General features: G+C 42.1%; 1 protein-coding gene across 2 annotated transcripts; it reads left to right on the top strand.

Annotated features, from left to right (window-relative positions):
- The first annotated feature begins 787 nt into the window (after positions 1-787).
- On the top strand, positions 788-22331 carry megf8 (multiple EGF-like-domains 8). 2 transcript variants are annotated; one of them, XM_028013581.1, is made up of 44 exons: positions 788-953; positions 2369-2561; positions 3035-3198; positions 3290-3499; positions 3643-3823; positions 4433-4521; positions 5061-5274; positions 5368-5551; positions 5796-5941; positions 6028-6138; positions 6229-6380; positions 6492-6593; positions 7109-7256; positions 7603-7766; positions 8095-8298; positions 8950-9147; positions 9311-9571; positions 9684-9802; positions 9906-10037; positions 10238-10351; positions 10483-10566; positions 10810-11049; positions 11185-11369; positions 11488-11701; positions 11795-12035; positions 12155-12287; positions 12383-12633; positions 12809-12919; positions 13339-13457; positions 13597-13834; positions 13931-14102; positions 14278-14441; positions 14527-14662; positions 14744-14975; positions 15060-15186; positions 15266-15476; positions 16294-16508; positions 16590-16785; positions 16895-17063; positions 17637-17829; positions 17920-18090; positions 18197-18321; positions 19132-19261; positions 19378-22331. In XM_028013581.1, exons 1-44 carry the CDS (start codon positions 951-953, stop codon positions 20878-20880), a joined length of 8649 nt encoding a protein of 2882 aa, XP_027869382.1. In that variant the 5' UTR covers positions 788-950; the 3' UTR covers positions 20881-22331. The 2 variants fall into 2 exon arrangements, with proteins under 2 accessions (XP_027869382.1, XP_027869381.1); XM_028013580.1 differs by lacking the exon at positions 788-953 and adding an exon at positions 987-1759.
- Positions 22332-22598: the final 267 nt, after the last annotated feature.

Here is a 22598-nt window from a genome sequence, read left to right as displayed (position 1 = left end):
CGAGACTTGCTTTGTGTTTAATGGGAGAAGCGAAACAGGTGTATCCTATTGGTGGCGATGAACAAGCCCAGGCAAGTAGGCTACGGACTTTGTTGCAGTCAATCAGTAGGTGGGGTCAAAACACTTGCGTTTCTCTCTCTCGCTTTTTTGTAACGAGTAACTAAACCACACATTGAAAATGTATCGGAGTAAAAGTATGCGATTAAGTTCGGAAATATAGTGAAGTAAAAGTGAAAGTCGTAAAAAATGTTCATACTCGAGGAAAATATGAAGTACTCCAAAATATACTTAAGTAAAGTAGTGAAGTATTTTTACTTCGTTACTATACAACACTGCTCCATGTTCCATGTTAACTATAATGTAAGATTTTTTGTGACAGACCAGCACTAGGAATTAAATCATTCTGAAAATGCTAGACAATGGTTTTTAATGTTTTGTTTTACAAATAGGAATCTGAAAAGTTTGACTTGACTTGAAGTCTGTACTATGAACAATCACCTTTCACTATAATTACGGTCACAAGTCTTCTGGCTTCTGTTTCTACCAGCATTAAAAATCTGGTGACTGAATTTAGCTGATTCTTCTTGGACTCAATCTCAGTCACAATGGCGCATAAGATCTGCTAAATGATTTTTTTAAATTATTATTAAAGCTTGCCACAGATTCTCAAATGGTTTTAAAGCTGAACTTAGACTCACCCATTCTGACCAATGAATAATTATTTCTAAATCATTAACTTTGGTTGTGTATTTAGATGAATCTGTTTTCTCTGACCAGAGCTCTTCTTTCCATATGTTGCTACTTCCTGATGCAAGAAGGATTTCTTGTGCCTTTTTTTTCTACAGCAGCTTTCTCCTTGTCAGTCATCCATAAAGGCTGGATTTGTAAAGTACACAATAATTGTGTTGACATTGCTGAGGTGTGGATCTCCAGATTTACCAAGGGCCTCTATGGTGAGATTAAATTACAGGCAGACTCTCTTTACTAATTAGGGGTCGTCTGAATGGGAATATGACTGCAGTGGATTTATGAGTATCAGAGTAAAGGAAAGTTATTACAAATGCATGCCACAATTGTAAGATATTTTTTGTGAAATAAAAGCTGTTTTTAAAAATAGATGTTTAGTCTTATCAACAAATCCAAGACAGTGTCATATAAACAAACTGCTGTCTACTCACTGTGTGGCCCTTTGTTGCACAACTTAATCTGACCTTTTAAAAACTAAATGTTGCTTAATCCATTAAATCCCTTGTTAATGCAGTGAGCCAGGCTTCTGTCCAGATGTTGAACGTTGTCCTCCATCTCCGCTGGATGGCAGTGCTGTTACAAGCAGCCTGCAGCTCGGTCTTTGTGCTGGAAACCTCTGGTCGCAGCTAGCCAGCCATAAATACCAAAACAACGGGACTGAGCTCTATACCAGGGGGCTGACAGAGTAAAGACGTTTAAAACCGTAGTGTGGGTTTGTGGTGGAGATGTTCCATAGCCAGGCGATTGGTTTCCCTTACAGGAGAGCATCGAAGATCATAACAACGTAATTACTCCGAGGGATGGTCTCTCATGGTTCTCTGCGGCCACTGACGCATCTGGATTTAACAGAGCTCCGTGTTGCAGCCTCTGTTCTCTGCAGCGATTTACGCTCCACTGCGGTTAGCTAGTCGAGCTAGCTTCGCCAAAAAGGACAGGTCGACTCAAGCGGCTGCTTGCGTTATAATACCCATCGACAATGTAACTCATTATGCAACCAAAGAGACGGGAATTGGTAAGTATGGTCATAAAAATGTGATAATAAACGCTATGACGGCCCCTGGCAGTTAACGGTTTTCTTTCGGCTAGCTTAGCAACACCTTTCCCGTTAGCCTTGTTATGATAGCCTTCAGAGTCCCTCCTTTTTAGAAATCCTTTTCATTAACCCTTCTCTCTGTTTTATGGGTAAAAGTCGTGCAGTGGAGGGAGGTATGAGGCTTCTCGTTGCGTCTTTATGTGTTTTTAGCTCGTTACAGCCGTTGTTGCATCCAGGGTTAGCATGTAGCTACATGAAAATAGTTTTGTTTTTTTCTCTAGAAGCCTGTACGTCTTGAAGAGCAAATATGGGAGTTTGTTCGTATATTTTTGTGAATGCGGCGTTCTGACGTGAACTGATATGCAGAACAAGCTGCAAAATTGCGCAATCGAGTCGGTGTTTTCAGGACCCCCTTTAAATATTTCACACCTCGTATTTGATGCTGGCTTTCATTTGTCAGATTTCTTATCCAGACTTTAATTTATGGTGGATTATGATCTTTATCAAGGAAATCTAAGTCCAAACTTACTGTATGTTTATAAGGGTTCATGTTTTGATAGAAATTAAAACAAGACATTCTTCTTTCAGGCAGTGCCAGAGATGGCCTCCCCTCTCCCTGTCTCCGTTGTCATTCTGGTGGTCCTCCTGTCAGCTGAGTCACCTGTGTGCCAGGCAGGGGACTGCAAGGGCCACAGGCAGGTGCTGAGGGGCCTTCCCGGTTTTGTGACTGATGGACCCGGAAACTACTCTGTTAATGGGAACTGCGAGTGGCTTATCAAAGGTAGAGTTGATGCAAGTTGTTGTGCTTATCATTCACATTACACACTCCATTGGAAAAGGTAATCATAGACCTAGAACTGTTTCACATTTTGAGATGTTACAGTTTAATTTTGATACTTATGTGATGGAGGCATTCACAATGGATTGGGGGAGTGAAGAACAGAATGATTTGTGGGAGAAACCCTGTTTGTACCTGCAAAAAGACTTACAATGTTACAGTTTAGATCAAAGCCTATTCATGTTAGTCTAGACCTAAATCCAGTTGAGAATCTGTTCCATACAGTACATCAACAGGTCAGACTTCTCAGATTGTTATTTCTAAACAAACAAAAAACAGAAGCTTGTATTAATATTCCAATTGTGACGCTTGTGGTTGTGTTTTTTGGGCTGTGGGTTGGATGTGGTTGAAGTGGTTCTTCAAGACACTTACATCACTAATTATTAGACTGAGCAATATTTTCTCCTCTCTCTCAGCTCCCAGCAATGGTCATCGAATTGTGTTAAATTTCACCTTTATGGACACAGAATGTACCTACGACTATCTGTTTGTGTATGATGGCGACTCCTACCAAAGTCCACTTCTTGCCAGTCTGAGTGGAAACTCTTTGCCTGAACCCATTGAGGCCAAGTCTGGCAAGGTAACTAAATATAAGTAACATGTTATTTGCTGTTTTATTTATTTTTTATACAGATATACTAGATGTTAACATGTTTGTTTTCTTTTTCCAGATGCTTATTCACCTCTTCAGTGATGCTAATTACAACCTCTTGGGCTTCAATGCAACATACACCTTCTCTGTTTGTCCTGGAGCCTGTGGCGGCCATGGGCGCTGTGATTCCTCTACATCCAAGTGCCACTGTCACCAGAGTTGGGGCGGAGCATCATGTACAGCTCCTCTGTGTTCCCAGGCTTGTTCTTTGAATGGACAATGTGACAAGGTAAGAAGAAAGCACTTGATTTTTATAATCACTCTAACAACCTCTTATTAGTTAATTTTTCAATTGTATTTAGGGAAAAAGTCTAAAGTAAATCCTTCTGTTTTTATGAATTTAAATGTTTAATATTTCTGGTTTTGTTTCAGAAAGGAGAGCGTTGTCAGTGTAACCCTGGCTTCCTTGGCCACAGCTGTCAGCTTGGTCTCCGTGACGATAAGGGGCCGGGACAATGGTGGCGTGTGAGTGAGGGAAACCCTAACGCACCTCCGAGGACAGGCTCTGCTGGCGCGTACCTGTCCTCTACTGGAGCCATGTATTTGTTTGGAGGTCGGTGCAACCCACTGTTGGTGTTCATTAATAGGAATTTAAGTATTTAGAGAGCAAATTCTGCTTTTACTCACTTTTTTTTTTTACAGACTTTTAAGTTACTTGTCTGCTATTGTTTCTTCATTCTTAGCTTTATTATAGTTTCACTTGGATCACAGATTATGACTTAAATATTGTGTTAAGCATTGATCTTTTGTAATATCTCAATCTTTGTCTTAGCTGTTTGTCCTGTTTGTAGTATACAGTCATATTTAATAATTGAGAATATTATTAAGCGTTCATTTATTTCAGTAACTCCATTCACTAAGTGAACATCAAAACCTCTATAACGTTTAGTTGTACACAGACTGATGTTAAGCTTTTATTTCTGTTACAGTTAATGTAAACATATTTAATTCTTACAAATTTATATTACATCAGCTCCATTTTTAAAAAGTCGTACGGGTTGGTATTATTAAAAGTATGTTTAATAGCTGCTTAAAGCTGGTTAATTTCAAAATTAACAATCTCATGTAAAGCTTGTTTTTAATATGAGAAACAAACCTTATCAGAACATATACTTTTTATTGTTAGAAATTTATTTTAATACTTTTTATCTTTTATTTGCAGGATTTGATCTGAACAGAGCTCTTGGTGACTTGATCAAGTACAATTTCACTTCCAACCAATGGGAAAGCAGATCTTATGGTCATTCCCCTGTAAGTGTTTTTTTTTTTTTTTATATGTAAACACTAAATATTTCAAAAGAGACTATTTAACAATGAGTTTTAAAATCGGTTTTATATGTGATATTTTGTTTTTTAAAATCATGATTACCATCTTTAGTGTAAAATGACCCATCATTAACATGCACCTTGATGTCTCTTTAATTGAACAGACTAAATGCTTTGTAAACATAGGTGAACATGAGCTCTCCATAAATAATCCAATAAAGAACTGAACTTAATGTTAAGTTGTAAGTAGCATACTGCGCATGTGTGAGATGTAAGGAGTGGGAGGCGGAGCTAGATCTGGGGTCCTTGGGGGTTTTTGTGTGGGGAGTGCGGAACGCAGGTTGTTAACGGTTAATGGCGACCATTAAAGTGTGGATGCTAACGTCAGCAGTGTGATTATTGAGTCTACACTTAATAGCATTCAAATGAAAAATGAATGTATGATTTATCTAAAGCTGATAGATAGAACGTCTACATGAAATGTTTACATTTTTTTTTCTCATTTTTAAACTCTCTTATGTAAGGTGGCTCGTCACTCCCACACTGCTGTACAGTACATGGGTAATATGGTTGTCTTTGGAGGAGAGCTAGCTAACGGATCCCTGGCCAGTGACGTTTGGATGTACCGGCCTGTCCAGGATGATTGGCAACAGCTCGGTTTCTCCCACTCACGCGGTGCTCCCAAACTGGCCAATCATGCTGCAGCGGTCGTCGATACCTATCTCTACATTTTTGGAGGTGAGGGCGATATCCCTGTATCACATTGGTGTGTGTGTGTTGAAATTGAGATTATATTTTGAGAAATACATCTTACCTCTGCCGATGTACCAGGTCGCACTGAGGAGGACATGTTTTCCTCGACTCTGTATCGCTTCGGTTTGCACGGTTCTGGACGATGGGAAACGGTTCAGCCCACCGGTGGGAAACCCCCTGCCTCTGCTGGCCACTCTATGGTGTTCCACAGCCCATCCAGGACTTTGTTGGTCTACGGAGGCCACAGGCCTACTACTGCAAGGTACACACCCCCTCTGAGCATATCATGCATGAGTGCTGAGCATTATTATTTAAAATTTTATTAAGGAGTAAGAGAAAAGTAGAACTGCTACCAGCAACCTTTCATATTAAATATTTTGTCAAAATTAGTGTGTATTTCTCAAATTAAAGGGAAAAAAACTAAGCATTGCATTAAAATCTTCATTGATTATAAAGTAACATAATAAACTGATATTAAGCTTAATCATTTTGTAAATTTTTTTAAGGTTCAGCGTGCGGGTCAACAACACCGACGTTTTCCACGTGGACAGGCGGTTTTGGACATCCTTCCGTTCCCGTTTTCCAACCACTGGGCCCAGAGAGCGAGCTTTCCACACTGCCACTGTCATTGGAAACTACATGGTGGTCTATGGTGAGAAAGAGTAAGATTAGAAAACATGAAATAGTTTGATTTGAACTTCTTTTGTATTCATTTTGCTTTTTGCCCTTTTTCACCAGGTGGAAATGTGCATATTCATTACCAGGAAGAGAAATGTTATGATGAGGAAATCTTTTTCTATCATTTGGGCTGCCACCAGTGGGTGTCTTCTGGGGAGAGATGGTCATCCAGTCAGTTTTTTTCCTCTCATTTTTTTCTTCTTCTAGGCTTTTACCACCTGTGGACATTTATTGCATGCATTTTTTTGTATTTTCCCTAAGATGGTGAAGCTGTGAGGGGGCGGTATTCACATGTTGCAGCGGTGATGGAAGGACGTGTGCTGCTGGTTGCTGGTGGTTACAGCGGTGTTGCCCGGGGAGATCTTGTGGCTTATAAAGTACCGCTGTTTGTTAGCAGTGATCAAGGCGACAGGGTGAGTCAAAGTGCTCGATAGCAAATGAATACAGAGTAATATGAAGTCAAAACTGGAGAGAAACAGAATGAAAAGAAAACCAACATTTAGTCCAACTTCCTTTTAATGCAGGATGCTGTTTGTGCCGAGGCGCTTGATGAAAGTATGTGCCTGAAGAACCCAGAGTGCAGCTGGTGTGAAGGCCGCTGTCGAGAGTACCAGCCCACCAATCCGGTAAAACTTCCCTCAAAACGATTTCTGCAGTTGTTTATTTTTACAAGATTTTAACCTTTTATTGATTGGGCCTCATTGGTGATGAGAAGGTTAAATGTTAAAACATTCTCCTTTTTTTGGCATCAGAAATAAGAACTCACAAAATTAAATTATCTATAAATCCATCAACCTAAACTTTGCATGTACTTCACTTTTTATAGCTTAATATTGAGTGTAAAAAAAAAAACATCAGATAAAGCAGGGAGACATACAGTTTGATGATGGGGATAATCTCAGAGATAATCTCTACATATTATGTTAGATTCAACTAATCTATTAACTCTATCAAAGAACCCGAAGGCTATTTTGTTCACTCTTATGTGTTTTGGTCCTTAAAATGAAATAAGAATCGGTCCAGATCATAATTAGCAGACCAGACATCAAAGAAACCCCCAAAATCTCCTTGTTCCTTTATCTTTTTGTCTGTGTATGCTTGTCTATATTTCCTTTGTATAACATGAATTTTCTGCTCACAGTGTGGCAGCACTGGGTGCTTGGGCCTGGCTCGCTTCCTGTCCGACTGCCAGTCCTGCCTGGTGTTCAGCGGCACGCCGGCGTCTCTTGCGCGAGCCCCCGGAGAATTTGGCTGGTGTGTTCAGAACGAGTCCTGCCTGCCAGTGTCAGGTGAGACGTAAGGAGGGAGGAAGGAGGGCAGAAGAGAGGGAACTAAAAGATGTTGGGAGCTGACATGGGAGGGACCAGCCTTCTGTGTGATTGTGTTGCTCTGGTGGAGTTCAGTAACTTGACGGCGCTCAACTGTGATTGGACAGGCTGCTCATACGCTGATTTGGCTCGTCTGTCCAATCACGGTGTGCGATCATGTCACTTTACTCCCAGAAAGCACAACACACAAAAGCCACAAATTACATTTCAGTACAGTAGTTAACTATAAGAAACTGCTGTATAATAAAAGTCTTTAAGAGGTCAGATGTGTTACTTGTGTGCTGACCTCTCCCTCTCGGTCTCACAGAGCGAAGTGCGTGCCGTGTGGACCAGATCTCAGGGGCGTACGGCTGGTGGGGGGAGCGTACCCGTTTCCTAACCTCCCTCCACTCCTGTCGCACCGAGAACTATGTCCCGGGACTGCACCTGCTCACCTTCCAGCACCCCCGCAACGACTCCCAGCCTGACAAGGTACGGAGTCTAAATCTCAACTGCTCACTGTTCTGGTTGTGGTTGTAACTCCCTCCCTCTCTGTTTACACCTAATCCTCCTTCCTTCCTTTGAGACTGTGACTCAACTGCTGTTCTCCAATTTTTTTTTATAATAACACCTCTATAATCTTTAGTTATACTGAGCTCTTTTATTTTTATTTTTTTCTCTGTTTTGCATAGACATGACTATATCCTCCCAAATAGTTACAAACATGTGGAGTAGTTTATAGAGAATAGTGCTCCTGTTGATGTGTTTCCACTTCCATCCATCCCTCCACTATCCTCCATCCGCTTTACCCCTCTGCCAGGTATCCATCCTCCGCAGCACCAACATCATTCTTAGCCCCACCACAGAAATGGATGTGGCCCTACAGTTCAAGGGCTTCATCCACCCCCTGTGGGGAGGGCCTCCACCTGCACCTCCTCCCACAGAGACCGTCTTCATATGGGCTCGCATCCAGAGGCTCCACTTTGAGGCTCGAGTGGCATCAGGACCCAACTCCACCCAAATGGTAAGGACAGCAGCTTCGCAAATGGCTCTTAGTAACTTTGGCTAAAAATGAAAAAGAACCAGATAAATATTTTAAATTTAGATCTAATAACAAATGCAGGTTTGTAACATTTTTTTCTTTTTCAGTTGACTCTTGCAATATTTGCATTGGAAACAGTTTTGTTGTTGTTGTTTCATTGCAAAATTATATGTTTATCTTTATTTTAAATCCTAAAAGTAGAAATAAAATGGTGGTCCTTTAAAAATGGCAACAAATTTCCTTATGCTTACTTCAGAGATACTCAAAAACATTTTCAATTCAGTTTCAGCACTGACCTCATTTAACTTCTGACTTGAATTTTATATCAAGCCCAGCTGTACAAGTGATATTTTATGAAGACTACAGAGTCATATTTGCATGTCTATGTTTAGTGTAGCTCTCTTGGCTAAGAACAGTACTGAGCATTTCAAAAATATTTATATTCCTTAATGTTTTAATGTATTTTACAATTATGCACAGCTTTCTGCTGGTCTATCACATACAATCCCAGTTAAATATATTGAGGTTTGAAGTTGTAATGTAACAAAATGCAAAAATGTATGGATATATAACGCATTATGTTGAATTATAAAATGATAGGATTTAATTAAGTACCTTGTTGTCCAATTGAAGGAGGTGGTGGGTCGCTGGGCAGCCCAGCAGGAGAAGGAGCTGAAGCTGCTGGTCCGACCAGATGGAGGTAGACTCTTCTCCAACCTGACCAGGGGGAACCATTACCTCGTTCAAGCCGAAGGCTACCTTAACAACTCTGGCTCTGGACAGACGAGTGAGATGGCCCTGATCTGGAACAGAACATTGCCTGGAGGGAGTGTAAGTACTATTAATACTTCAACTTTCATGGAGCAGTAATGTTGTAAAACCTGTAACTATAGAAAAGATTGTGTTTGCTTTCCTTGTAAATTTCTATGCAAAAAAATTCCACAAAGTTCATTATGGTAAGGTAGATTAAAAACCACATTTCCTTCCCCTCAAGGAGATTTCCTTCCTGTTCCTGGAGCCGTACCGTTCTGGTTCCTGCTTGGGTTACATGTCCTGCCTGGCCTGCCTGTCTGACCAGTCGTGTGGCTGGTGTCCGTCTCTGTCCCGCTGCCTGTTGCGAGACGGCCCAGACCCGGAATACTGTCCTGAGACAGAAATGGTTGAAGGCAAAGGAGACGGTCAGCGCCATCTGCTGTTGGCACCACAGCACTGCACCCTGTGTGAGGATTACAGAGATTGCTCTGCATGTACTCAGGTATGAAACGAAATGGTACCTTACAGAACATTGATGTTGTGGGTGACTCTTCTGCAAATATGTAGATAATTTAGAAAGTTTCATAATATTGCCATCTAACTTTGGCCCACAGGACCCTTACTGTGAGTGGCAGATTAACTCCAGCAAGAAAGGCGACTTTCAGTGCAGCCGCAGAGGAAGGTTGGAGGGATCCATCCGTGACTCAAACGGGTGTCCTAAAGTCTGCAACCAGTGAGCAGAAAAACTAAAATCTAAACATTTTTCTTGTAAATTACATAATTTCATCTGGAATTTGTGATTCCTCACAAATGGTTTTCTACTTTTTGTTTCCAAGGAGAAATACATGCAGTGAATGTCTGTCCAACTCCAGTCAGTGTGCATGGTGTGAATCTGCCCAAGCTTGCTTCTACTTTGCTGCCTACCTCACAAAATATCCCTACGGAGAGTGCAGGGACTGGTATGACAGGTAAAACAAAGACACTCAGTTAAAATCTTAGGCAATTGTTGGATTTACTACTCACGTGACATTATATCAAATAATGTCTTTGTAATTCATTTCTGATTGAACATAATTTGTGTATTTACATCTCTTAGACACATATCTGAATATTTCGTATGTGGGATTAACTTGTGTGTTTACTGATTTGTTCTTTTCTTAATCCTCAGTGTCCATTCGGTTCCTCAGTGTAAGCAGTGTTCAGCTTTAAACACGTGCACAGAGTGCCTGAAAACATTTCAGTGTGGCTGGTGTGGTGACTACAACAATCCCACAATTGGAAAGTAAGAGTAGCCTATGATAAATACGAGATGTTATTATGAAAAAAGGATTAGATTTGTGGAAGTGGAAAAGACTCTGCATTAATCAGAGGTGTGTGAAAAGTCATGTGTTTTTTTTTCTGTGCTTGTTTTAGGTGTTTGAGGGGAGACTGGGCAGGAATGGATGATCCATCTGTGTATAACTGCAGTGTGGCTGTGGCTGAAGCTCGAGCTGCAAAGTAAATGAACTCATTACACTTTGATGAGTCATGTTCCAAGCTGCCTTTATCACAGAGTGAAGTGTTAATCTGGAATAAGTTGTTATAGTTCATTACTATGCTAATAATGTCCTTTTAGTAATACTTCTTAAATATTAACAGGCTATAGTAGTTGTTTTTGAAAGTAGTTAAAGATAATAACCAGAAAAATTTTATCTGTTCAGTTATGTCTTGACATAACTCTGTTTTTTAATTTTTTTTTAGCCCTGAACCTCAAACTTCAGCCCCACCCAGACCCCTGGAAATGGAAATGGAGATGGAGATCTTAGATGATGAGGAGAAAGATGCGGTCTGGTCTTACCCCACATGTCCTGATGTGGAGGAATGCAGGCTGGGCCTCCACAACTGTCATCCCTTTGCCACGTGTATCAACACTCCCACCTCGTACGAGTGTCACTGTGAGAGAGGATACACCGGCGATGGCACGCTGCACTGCAACCAGACGTAAGAGTTCTGTTTAAACATGTTTTAGTTTTCCCTTTCTCTTGATCTCAATCTGACGGGATTGGTATTTATATCATCAAAATTATGATTGAGTTTGCGATTCTAATGTCAAGTTACATTTTTCCGCTTTCCCAGCTGTTATAATGAATGCCGTGAGGGCCAGTGTAGCGGCAGCCCACGGTTTGAGTGTGAATGTTCTCTGGGCTGGACGTCCGACCCCGCCACGCTGGTTCTGAGTGGCGTTGAATGCGATGTAGACTGTGGCTGCAACTTCCACTCCACCTGTATCACTGCCCCTGGGATCTGTGATGAATGCCAGGGTGAGGCCATTATTTAGTTCATTTTATGTTTTAAACAGTTGCCAGTATTTTCCTTAGAAAAAAAAACATCTTTTATGTGTGTTCACACTTTGTTCACAGTTGTTTGCTTATCTTTCAGACTGGACTACAGGCCCCCACTGTGAACACTGCCGTCCGGGGAGCTTCGGCTCCGCCCTGGCTGGAAGTGGCGGCTGCGTTCCTTGTGAGTGTAATGGACATGGCGACCCGCTCCAGGGTTACTGTCACAACCTGACAGGCCAGTGCTACTGCACCCACAACACTCAGGGGCCACACTGCGAGTCTTGCCTTCCTGGTTACTATGGAGACCCTAGGTAAGAATCATTTACTTTTCATCTCTTTGTCTAAACAAAACCAATTTAATGGGATAAATAGAAACGCGGCTAAATGAATATTCCCACAAACAGGAACAACGGCACATGTTACCGTCAGTGCCAGGGCCGCTCCGTCCTGCTGTCCTCCACCTCTTCCTCAACCATCCCCTTGTCTTCGTCTTTGGGATGGCGGAGTGGCACAGAAGGGAAAGGAGGACTTTCTCACTGTCTTTGGGTCTTATCTGTCACTGAGAAGCTTGGACCTTGCAAGCCCAAACAGCTCTGCCCCCCAGTAGCGCTCACGTTACACCCAGACTCCCACACTTACTGTAAAGTGAGAACCAGTGTTACTTTGTTATTAATCCATTCGTGGATTAATAATTAATAATGACATTTTTGAGCTGCTGTGACATTAACTTGTATCTTTGTAAAATATGTGCATTATTTTTGCAGAATTCTTACGTTTACGTGTTTGATGGCCTCCCTCGTTTTCTGCCCAATGGAGTCGTGCGTTCTGATCACAACCTCATTGGAGCGTTTTGCGGAACAACAAGGACTCAGCCAATCACAGTCGAGGCCACCTCAGGTAAATGTTTCTCTTCCCTTTTAATGTCTAATTTTGAGTAGGCACCTGATGCACCTTCAGAGTTCACAACGTTGCATCTGGTTTATGAACACTAGGTGTGATCTCAGTCTACTTTGAAGCCAACGTCTCTTCAAACAAACCTCAAGGCTTCAACGCGTCTTTCTGGGTGCGACGTTGTCAGCAGAGCTCTGATGAGGACGAAGAGGGGTCCGCTGTGTGTGCAGGTGGAGCCCAGTGTCAGGGTGGGCTCTGCCAGTGTCCTCAAGGATATGGGGGGCCATACTGTGACCGACCCATGTGCCCCCAGGATTGTGGAGCAACAGAAGAAAGAGGAGTTTGTAATATAGTAAGTTTTCTGATGGGAAAATTGAATTTTAACTTATTTTACTTTGGAGAACTAGACTAAAATTAGTTTTTACAGTTTAGATGTAGACAGTTTTGTTTATTTGTCACCATGTGTGACAAACTTGCTCACATTAGTCCTTGTGGATATCTAACTATCATTATTTGCTGTGTTTTAGTCTCTGGGAGTTTGTGTGTGTTCTGAAAGCTGGGCCGGCTCTGACTGCTCAGTTCTGCGGGACCCCAACAGCTTGATTTGGGAGACTCTGTTGGACACACAACTGACCATGGTAGGTCCTAAAACAAATATGATCAAAATACATTACATTTACAATTGCAGCAGTTCATGAATTACAAATCCATCCTTGTTGGATATTTTCACCTGTACATATAAAGAACCACACAGAAAGTAGTATCACTTCAGCCTTTGCAAAGGGGGAGAGTCTCAGTGGTGCCTCAGGACAACTCCAACTTGTCCCCCTGCAGCAGCCTGGTTTTATTGAAAGCAGGGTGGGGATCAGTCATAAAACAGAAACTTAAAGATAAGGAGTAGAGGGGTCTCTCTGAACTAGCTGAAACCGGTTTCTCCAACACCAGCATGGTCCACCTCACCTTATTTTCAGCTTAGGGTAGAGAGACAAACTTATTCATGAGATGACTATTTGCAAAACTGTGACAATCCTGACATTCAAGCACTTCTGTTTTACAGAAACAGGCCCATAGGTTCCTGCACAGGATGGGACATTCTTTGGTAGCTGGACCTCAGGGCAACCTGTGGATGTACGGGGGGCTTTCTCTGTCAGACGGCATTCTTGGAAATGTGTACAGGTGGGATAGAATAATCTGAGATAAAATCAGTTTAGGTCGCAGAACTCTGAGAGGCTTAATGTTAGACATTTTTAGGTGCTTTCTTTCTTGTCCAGTTTGTCCTTCTGTATAATAGCAAGTCCCCCTCTGTTTGGTGTAGATATTCTTTGTTGGAGCACCGTTGGACCCAGATGTTGACCAGTTCTGTAGATGAATCGGCGACTCCAGGCGCTCGCTATCATCATGCTGCTGCGCTGCTGAACACTTATGATCTGGACTCTGGAAGCCACGAGGGCGGTCACAGCCTAATGTTAGTGGTCGGCGGTGTCACTCAAAGTGGTGTTGCCATGGATACCTGGACTCTCAATCTCAGCAGCTTGGTCTGGAGAGAACACAAGGTTAGCAGTTGTTTTATCATGGATTTAGAATATTTTTTTTTTGTGTGGGGAAAAAAAATATCTAAATGAAATCCAATGTTGACACCTGTCTGACAGAGCTCAGTGCTGCCCCCGGTGGCCGGTCACACTTTAACTGTACGTTGGGAATCCTCGGTTCTCCTGATCGGAGGCTACTCTCCTGAAAACGGTTTCAACCATCATCTGTTGGAGTTCAACCCTGATTCAGGGAACTGGACAATTGTCCCCCACACCGGAACGCCACCTACAGGTTTCATAGCTGTTGTTTTTTCACATTAAATAACCATACATCCACTGATGAACCTTCAGTTTAAAACCTCAAAAGGCTCTTGTTATGAAAATGTATAGTCAAGAGAAATGTAAATGGCTTTTGCTAATGTGTTTTTTTGCTCAGAAATCTGATGCTATACATTCCCTTTTGTCAGGTTTATATGGCCACTCAGCTGTGTATCATGAGCAGACTGATGCCATCTACGTGTTTGGAGGCTATCGCTTTCACGTGGAGACAGTGGAGCCGTCAGGCGAGCTCTACAGCCTGTATTACCCCAACCTGACCTGGTCTCTCCTGGTTCCCTCACAGGGGAAAAAGGTAACAAGTTAGCCTTGTTTTTATGTTTTAATATGCGGTTTGACCACGTCATGCAGTGCTGATATATTATCTGCTTGCTTTACAGCCCCTGTCCCGTTTTTTCCACGCTGCTGCTCTGATCAAAGACACCATGGTGATTGTAGGTGGGAGGACAGAAGCAGAAGACTACAGTAACTCTGTGTCTCTGTACCAGATCAACTGCAACACCTGGATACATCCTGGTGATTCTCTTAATATTAAGCTGCTGCTTCATTTCAAAATATAATATTCTATCAACTAATAGATTTCCATCTTTCATTCAGTTTCAGCTGTTGGAGACCCAGTCAATCGCTCTGTGTCTCTCGCGATGACAACCTGGGGCGGTCGTCTTTTCCTGTCCGGTGGCTTTAATGGTGTCACACTGGGTAGACTCTTAACTCTGACTGTGCCCTCTGACCCCTGTGCCCTCCTGCCCACACCAGAGGCCTGCAACACCACCACAGGCAGCTGTGTGTGGTGCAGGGGTACCTGCACTTCTTCTGATGCTGCCGAGAGGTAACACAGACTATAAACTAAGCTTGAAATTATCTGCAGCTACTGTAATTAATGCAGCTTACCTGAGACATTAATTGTCCCCAGAATTGGCTGCCTGTTGGGACATTCCACCTGCTCCCCGACTCCTCGTCAGCCAGATCAGTGCCGCAGACTTAAGACCTGTAGCGAATGTCTTGCTCGGCATCCCAAGACGTTTTCCAGTCCGCCTCAGGTAACATACTTTATTTTAGAGTATCTGATTAACAAAACATTCAGTAAACTAAAATCAATTTTTTTTTAATTTTCCCCAGTCTGCTTTACAGTGCAAGTGGTGCACAAACTGTCCAGAAGGGGCTTGCATCAGTAGCTCTGTCAGCTGTACATCGGAACATGACTGTCGCATCAACCAGAGAGAGATTTTCCTGTCCAGCAACTGCACTGAGACCAGCTGCGAGGCTTCAGACTGCCCCAAGTGTACGGCTTCTGGAAAATGCATGTGGACTCGCCAGTTCAAACGCACAGGTACACAAGCTTCATTTGGTGGAAATCGCTGTTTATATTAGAAAACATAATTTTATTTAAACTACTGTATACAGTAACAGCTTTTAATACGAGCCAAATGGCTAATTCCCAAGGGCGTCTTGGTTTGGAGATGGTCTAAGCACTCTGTGGGGAAAAAACTTGTTAGTTGCACTTGGAAGTTTTTTTATGTTGCTTTTTTGAGCGTGGAATCAATGGTGAATCAGCATGAGCTACATTATGTGAAGAACTCTGGCCGCAGTTTAAGAATGGTAATAAATGGCCACTTAAAATTTTTTTGGGAGGGGAGAAATTCACAAAATAAAATCTTTATTTTTTTTATTTTACCTATTTGACTAAAATCAGGCTACATCATTCTTATTGTTAAAATATTGCATGTTTGTATATATGTAGAATAATAAAAAAATAAATGTTTGCATTTTTAATTTAAAAAATGTTTAAATAAAAAAAGTTTATTTTTGCAGGCAGTCTATACATTTAACATGAATTTGGCCCACATATCAAATCATATGAACTCCTCTATTGGATGTTTCAATACTAAATATTTTGTTAAAGTAATAAGAAAGGTCTTATGAATCTTACATTTTTGTAAAGGTACAAAAGTCATATAGACTTGTGATACATTGACTTATTCCACATTGATTACAAGTGCTTTCGAACACTGGTTTATGAAACCTTTATTTGTTGAGGATATGAGGTTCCACATGTATAGTTGAATATGTGTAATTAATTCAGATTTAAGGCATTCGTGTTGTTTATGTTTTACCAAATCGTTGAATGCAGTGTGTTCCTCCTTCAGGCGAAACAAGACGAATCCTGAGTGTGAACCCCACTTACGACTGGACGTGTTTCAGCTATGCGCTGCTCAACGTCTCCCCCATGCAGGTGGAGTCGTCGCCACCTCTCCCATGCCCTCCTCCATGTCACACTCTGCATAACTGCAGCCTGTGTCTGGGCTCTAGGGGCTCTGATGGGGGCTGGCAGCACTGTGTGTGGAGTATGGCTCTGCAGCAGGTAAAATCTAGCAGCTTTACTTTTCTTTGATTGTGTTTAAATAATCGTTATATTCAACGAAACCATCTTTCCATGTTTCAGTGCATGAGTCCATCTTTTGTGCCTCTTCGTTGTGAAGCGGGCCAGTGTGGCCGGCTTCTCTCTGGGGGAGACTCCTGCTCTCCAAAGTGCTCCCAGCTCACCCAGTGCTCCCAGTGCATCGCCAGGCCTCAGTGTGGCTGGTGTGCCTCTGGGGGAGGCAATGGAGCTGGGCGCTGCTTACAGGGAGGAGTTGATGGTGAGAATAATTTTCACTTGAAGATTTCAAGAAGCAGTCTTTCACGATGTTACAAAATAAGTAATGTACAATGCAGTTTGTCTAACTGTTACTACTGATCTCATTCCAGGTGTGAGTGAGGGCGTTTGCCCCGTGAGAAACAGCACTTGGTCTTTCCTGCATTGTCCAGAGGAGGATGAGTGTGCCAACGGTCATCACCATTGCAACAGCACTCAGGACTGCCACGACTTACCTGAGGGCTACCACTGCACATGCAAGCAGGGTTACATACTTAATGGGTAATGAACAGCTGTCAGTAAAGCTGCTGTCTCATTGTTTTTATCTCATGTATGACGGCTTTTCTAAAAATGTATTTTTGCTCAAGTTAATACATCCCTGAACAGGAGCACCTAGCTTATGGTTACATACTTTAAATCAACATTAGATTCTTTTTCTTCTTTTGCTCTTTCTTTTGGTTTGTTATTTTGTTTGTATTCCCTTTTAATTCCTGTAAAGCACTTTGTGTTGCCTTGTTGCTGAAAATGTGCTAAATAAAATTACCTTTACATAAAATACATATTGTGAAACATCAAATCCAGCTATGTCAAATTAATAAATATTTCATATATGGTGTGCCTTTGTTTTATGAAACATGCATGTCTTAGGATGTACAATATTAATGAGAAAGTACGGTAGGTCAGGCTGCCCTGCTGTTGGCACTAGTTCAAGGATTTAGCATGCAGAGGTGAGAGTATTCATCAGTGCTGCATCAATGCAGCATGACATTAAATTTATGTTATTTACCACACTATGCCTTGTCGTAACCTTATATGTTTAACCAGATCTCAATTTCTTGTGTTTTTTCTCTTTAGTGTTTCTGGTCAGTGTGAGCCGGTGTGCGCACAGGGCTGCGTTAACGGGACCTGCGTGTCCCCGGGCATTTGCCAGTGCCACTTTGGCTTTGTTGGAGATAACTGTTCTTCTGAGTGCAAATGCAACAAGCACAGCAACTGCACCAGTGTTGACAAACCCGATGTTTGTCTGGAGTGTCATAATAACACCCAAGTAAGTGTTAATAAAAGTCTAACATTTACACACTGTCATTTTTTTTCTCATATTCAGTACTGATCAGTATTTTTCTTGCCTAAATTTCAGGGTATTCACTGCGAGAAATGCAAGCCTCTGTTTGTAGGCTCTGCAGTAGATGGCGGCAGCTGTCGTCCATGTCGGGACTTTTGCCGGGGAAACGGCATGGTATGTCTGTCCCGGGATGAATATAATAAGGCCATTGAGAACCCTCATCACTTCCCTGTAGACGCCATTGAGGTACATTTCTGAAACTCTCCTGTCTTTTTTCTCAGTCTCTAAAAACAAATACACCAATAAGTGTTCTTACCTCTTCCTTCTCTTTGTATCCTTGAATCAAATTCAGAAATGGGTGTCTGAAGGTCCCACAGAAAATACTGCGGTGTGTGTGAATTGCCAAAACAACAGTGTTGGGGACAAGTGTGAGGGCTGCCGTCGTGGCTACTTCTTACTGAATGGGAAGTGTGAAAAGTGAGTACTGCTTGGTGCTCAAAAGAAAATAGATTCACTTTTTACTACCATTAAAAAACCTCTTTTACCCCGTGCTCGGAAAAAGTATTCATAGCATTTTTTTAATCACATTTTCCACAAAGTTAAATGGATTTTATTAGAATTTCATTTTATAGACCAAGAAAAAGTTGCTAATGACTGTGAAGTAAAATGTAACCCATAGTTTACAAACTTTTATTGCGAATAAAATAATTTCTGCCTTCCTGTAGAACACTTTTTTAAAAGTTTTAATACTCTATCATTGACCTGTTTTATGATGCGGTTTACGCTCTGTCGTTTCCTTTATAGAACAGCTGAGATCACATCACATAAAAGATGTGGAATTAAGTAGCATCAGAAGGAAGTAGTTTCATGTATAATTTTCCTTTATGTATTAATTTGGAACGTAAAATCCTAGTAGTAGAGTATGACAGCATGAAAACATCTAAAAAAAACTTCAAGGGTGGTAAATACTTTTACAAGGCACTCTTTAAGAAGTTTTGTTATCAATTACAAAACATATAACTCACGTCTCACTGTTATTATTGGTGAGTGTAATGCTGGGCCTGTCAGACATGAACATAACCTACAATGTAAAAACAGTAATTTGGGATTTCTTCAAAGCAATTTGTGGTGTTTTTCGACCTGGATTAAGTGCAACCAAAAAGCTGCCAAGGCAACAGAAATCTTCTTGTGCCTAAAGACGGAAAGCTGACATGCATATGTAGAAAACAAAGAATATTTACTCCTTTATAAATGCTATTTGTTGCTAATGTTTTCTTTTTATTGCAGATGTCAGTGTAATGGCCATGCCGACACATGTGAGCCCGATGGTAGCGGTTGCCCATGCCAAAACAACACAGAGACCTCGTCCTGCCTGAGCAGCCCTCAGAATGATCGAAAAGACTGTTACAGGCAACAAGTACGACAAATATGTTTTTGTACAAGAAGATGGGGATCTATGTCACATCCTTCCTTTTTCTGCTAACCGTTACTCTTTATTTTTTTTCTCACATTTTGTCTTGCTCTCCCATTTAGTGTGCCAAATGCAAAGACTCCTTCAACGGGAACCCAGTGAACGGGCGCCAGTGCTACCGTCAGTTTAACGTGGACTCAGAGTTCTGCTTTGACCCCACGTCCCAAACAAACTGCTTCCATGACCCCACCATTCGCAACCTGCCCAAGGATCGCACCGTGTTCTTTGCTGCTCAGCCAAAGTTTACAAATGTGGACATCCGGGTCACCATTGATGTTACATTTGGAGAAGTGGAGGTTTATGTCTCCAACTCGCACGACACCTTTATAGTGGACGTGGACCGTTACACGGGGATTCACACTATTAAGATAGAGGACGAATCAGCAAGTCGAGGGACAGCTGCAGGGGCAGATAAGGATTCTCCTCCGTCCCCTATAAAAGTGTTCGCCAACGCCTCGTCCAACCTGGGAGGTCCCGTGCTCTCCCACAATCCCCTGCAGCTGCAAGCCAAACCCCCGGGAGCAGAGAGAGAGATCAGAGAGGAGCGAGCCGAGGGACTCATCTCCTACATCACCGTGTGGAAGCCTCAGACGGTGCTGATCGTCCGAGGAGTTCGGGACCGCGTGGTCATCACCTTCCCCCATGAGGTGCACTCCCTGAAATCCAGCCGCTTTTACATCGCTCTCAGAGGTGTGGGAACGGATGATAGACAGGGCGAGTCCCAGGGGCTGCTGTTTGTGCGACAGGACCAGGCCCACATAGACCTCTTCGTCTTCTTCTCCGTCTTCTTCTCCTGCTTTTTTCTCTTTCTGTCTGTGTGCGTCCTGCTGTGGAAGGTCAAGCAGTTCCTGGACTTCCGTCGGGAGCAGCGTCGCCACATTCAGGAGATGACCAAAATGGCTTCCAGACCCTTCGCTAAACTCACCATTTACCTTGAACCGGAGGAGCCTCAGCTCATCTACTTACCTACAGCTGGTGGCGGGGTGGGGGGCAGCACCGTATCGATCGCTCACGCCCGCACGGGCAAGTTAAGCGCCGTGGTGGTGGGTCAGAGAGGCAGAGCGGGACCGGTCTATAAACACGACCCAGGCTCCGGACCCACAGCACACCACCACCACCACCACCACCATCACCTCACCTTGAGTGGGGGAGGCAACAGCGGACAGCATCTACCACTGCACTACTTAAACACCCATCATTACGCCAGCACCACCGCAGGCACCCAGTCCTCCCATCATCACCATCCATCCACGTACTCTGGCTACCAGCAGTTCTGCCGCTCTGACCCTTTCCTCTCGCAGCTCATGGGCTTCTCCTACTCCTCCTTCAAGGTGGGGCCCATAACCCTAGAGCCCACAGAGGACGGCATGGCCGGGGTAGCCACCGTCCTTTTCCAGCTGCCTGGCGGTGTCTTGGCACCAAATCGTGCCTGTTTGGGCTCTGCACTGGTTACCCTGCGCCAGAATCTGCAGGAATACTGCGGCCACGGCAGTGGAGGCGGCCACCCAGGGGCGGGCGCGGGCCGCAAGGGTCTGCATCAGCACCTGACCACCATGGCAATGTAGGAACGCAATCAGCAGATAAGAATAGAGATAAAGACAGATGTGGAAAGCCTGTAAATCGTTTGGAATATTATAAATTAATTTTTTTTGAAAGCATCTTAGCTGAAAGGCAAAGTCCAAAAGAAAGTTACTGTACCGCCAGTAAAATGAGCTTTTTGAACAGAAATGTACATACACTGTATAATGAATTAAGTGTCTTATATTGTATGATGTATTGCTCTACGATATTTCAGCGCTTCACATGACCAAGTCAGCTGTCTCTGCAATGCACTAAACTGCTACTCTACTAAATGATATTTGGGTGTGCAATCCCTAATGAGGTAGGACAACACTACAGGTGAACTCTGGTTAAAAATTATTTAACAAATAAATGCAAGGCAATTCAGATCAAAATGCACGCTTTGGAACCAATGTGCTTTATGCATTAAAAAAGTGACAATCAGACAGTGTTAAATTTTATTGCAAAGACACTAAAATTGGTACAAGATAATGTGCATCATGTTAATTGTCAGCCCAGTGCAGAAACAGTGTTGCTTGTGAGACGGTTACTTTATCAGTCAATATTAGGGATTTCTAACTGTAACTCGATTAGTGGCAGACTTGTCAACTACCTGTTTCTGTTAAACTCTTGGGTATGGTTTTGCATATTTATTCACCTTTTCTGTTACCTTTCGTCTTATCTGCCTTCACTTTATGCCTTTTCTGCGAGTCAGCTGGCTTACACTTGAAACTTTTGCGGTAAACGTGTCTGGTGCAGCTCCTGGAGAAAGTTAAATAATGTTCTACATTTCATTTCTTGTTTTGTTCTTTTAAAGAGATGACAAGGTAATGTTTTCCACATTGGTATTCTGGTCTGTCTCTAAAATAATTTATCGAACACTACAGTATTAGCCCATAATAATGACAAAATTATGCTTTTGAAGCCATTGTTTTGCTTTCAAGATGTTAGTCTGACTGGTTACACAAAATGATTGTAATTGCTAACAATAACTAGTTTAAAAATGTATCTGTTAAGAACTTTGAGAAGGTGTGAGTGCATTTTGAGACTGAATCACTGTTGTGTTGGCATAATATTTACTTTTCTTCCTGTTTCTCTCTGCACTGCATGGAGCCAGCGGCGTCTTGACCAACATTACTCCATTCTTTATTAACACATGTGGCAAAGAAATGAACTGGCAGTGAGGCTTCTGGATTCTTATCAGATTTAAAAAAAAAAAAAAATGTCATCAATTGCAAAATAAGGAAGCAAACATTATTAATAGGAGCCCTCTGCAAATAAGCTTTTGTCTTGTAACTTTGTGCATGAATTGATTTTTGTTTACATGCTTTATTTTTGTACATAACTTATGTTGTCTTTGTTTTTTTGTTTTCAAAGAAAGGGAACAGTATTGTGAAAAAAGACTGAGTAAAGATTCAGCGTCCTGAGTCAGCTGAAATAAAGCAAGTTTCTGGAACATGGCTGCATTTTGTCTTTATTGCACCAAATATTTAGTGTTTTGTTTTTTAATTGGTTACAAATAAAATTCAGAAACTGTGGCATGCATTTATCTTTAGCTTCCCCTTAAGATTAAACTTAGCAGAACCATCTTTTGCTGATATTATAGGTCCAAGTCTATAGGTTGTTTTTTACCAGCTCTGCTTACGCTCACAATTGCACTTAGGTCCAGATTTTAACTAGGCCGTTCCATCACAAGAATATGCTTTGATTTAAACAGCCAAGT

Source organism: Xiphophorus couchianus, chromosome 3 (assembly GCF_001444195.1).
Source record: "Xiphophorus couchianus chromosome 3, X_couchianus-1.0, whole genome shotgun sequence".
In the NCBI taxonomy this organism is placed as follows: Eukaryota; Metazoa; Chordata; class Actinopteri; order Cyprinodontiformes; family Poeciliidae; genus Xiphophorus; species Xiphophorus couchianus.
The sequence above is the reverse complement of the archived record's forward strand: the minus strand, read 5'-3'. Positions and strand labels throughout refer to the sequence as shown.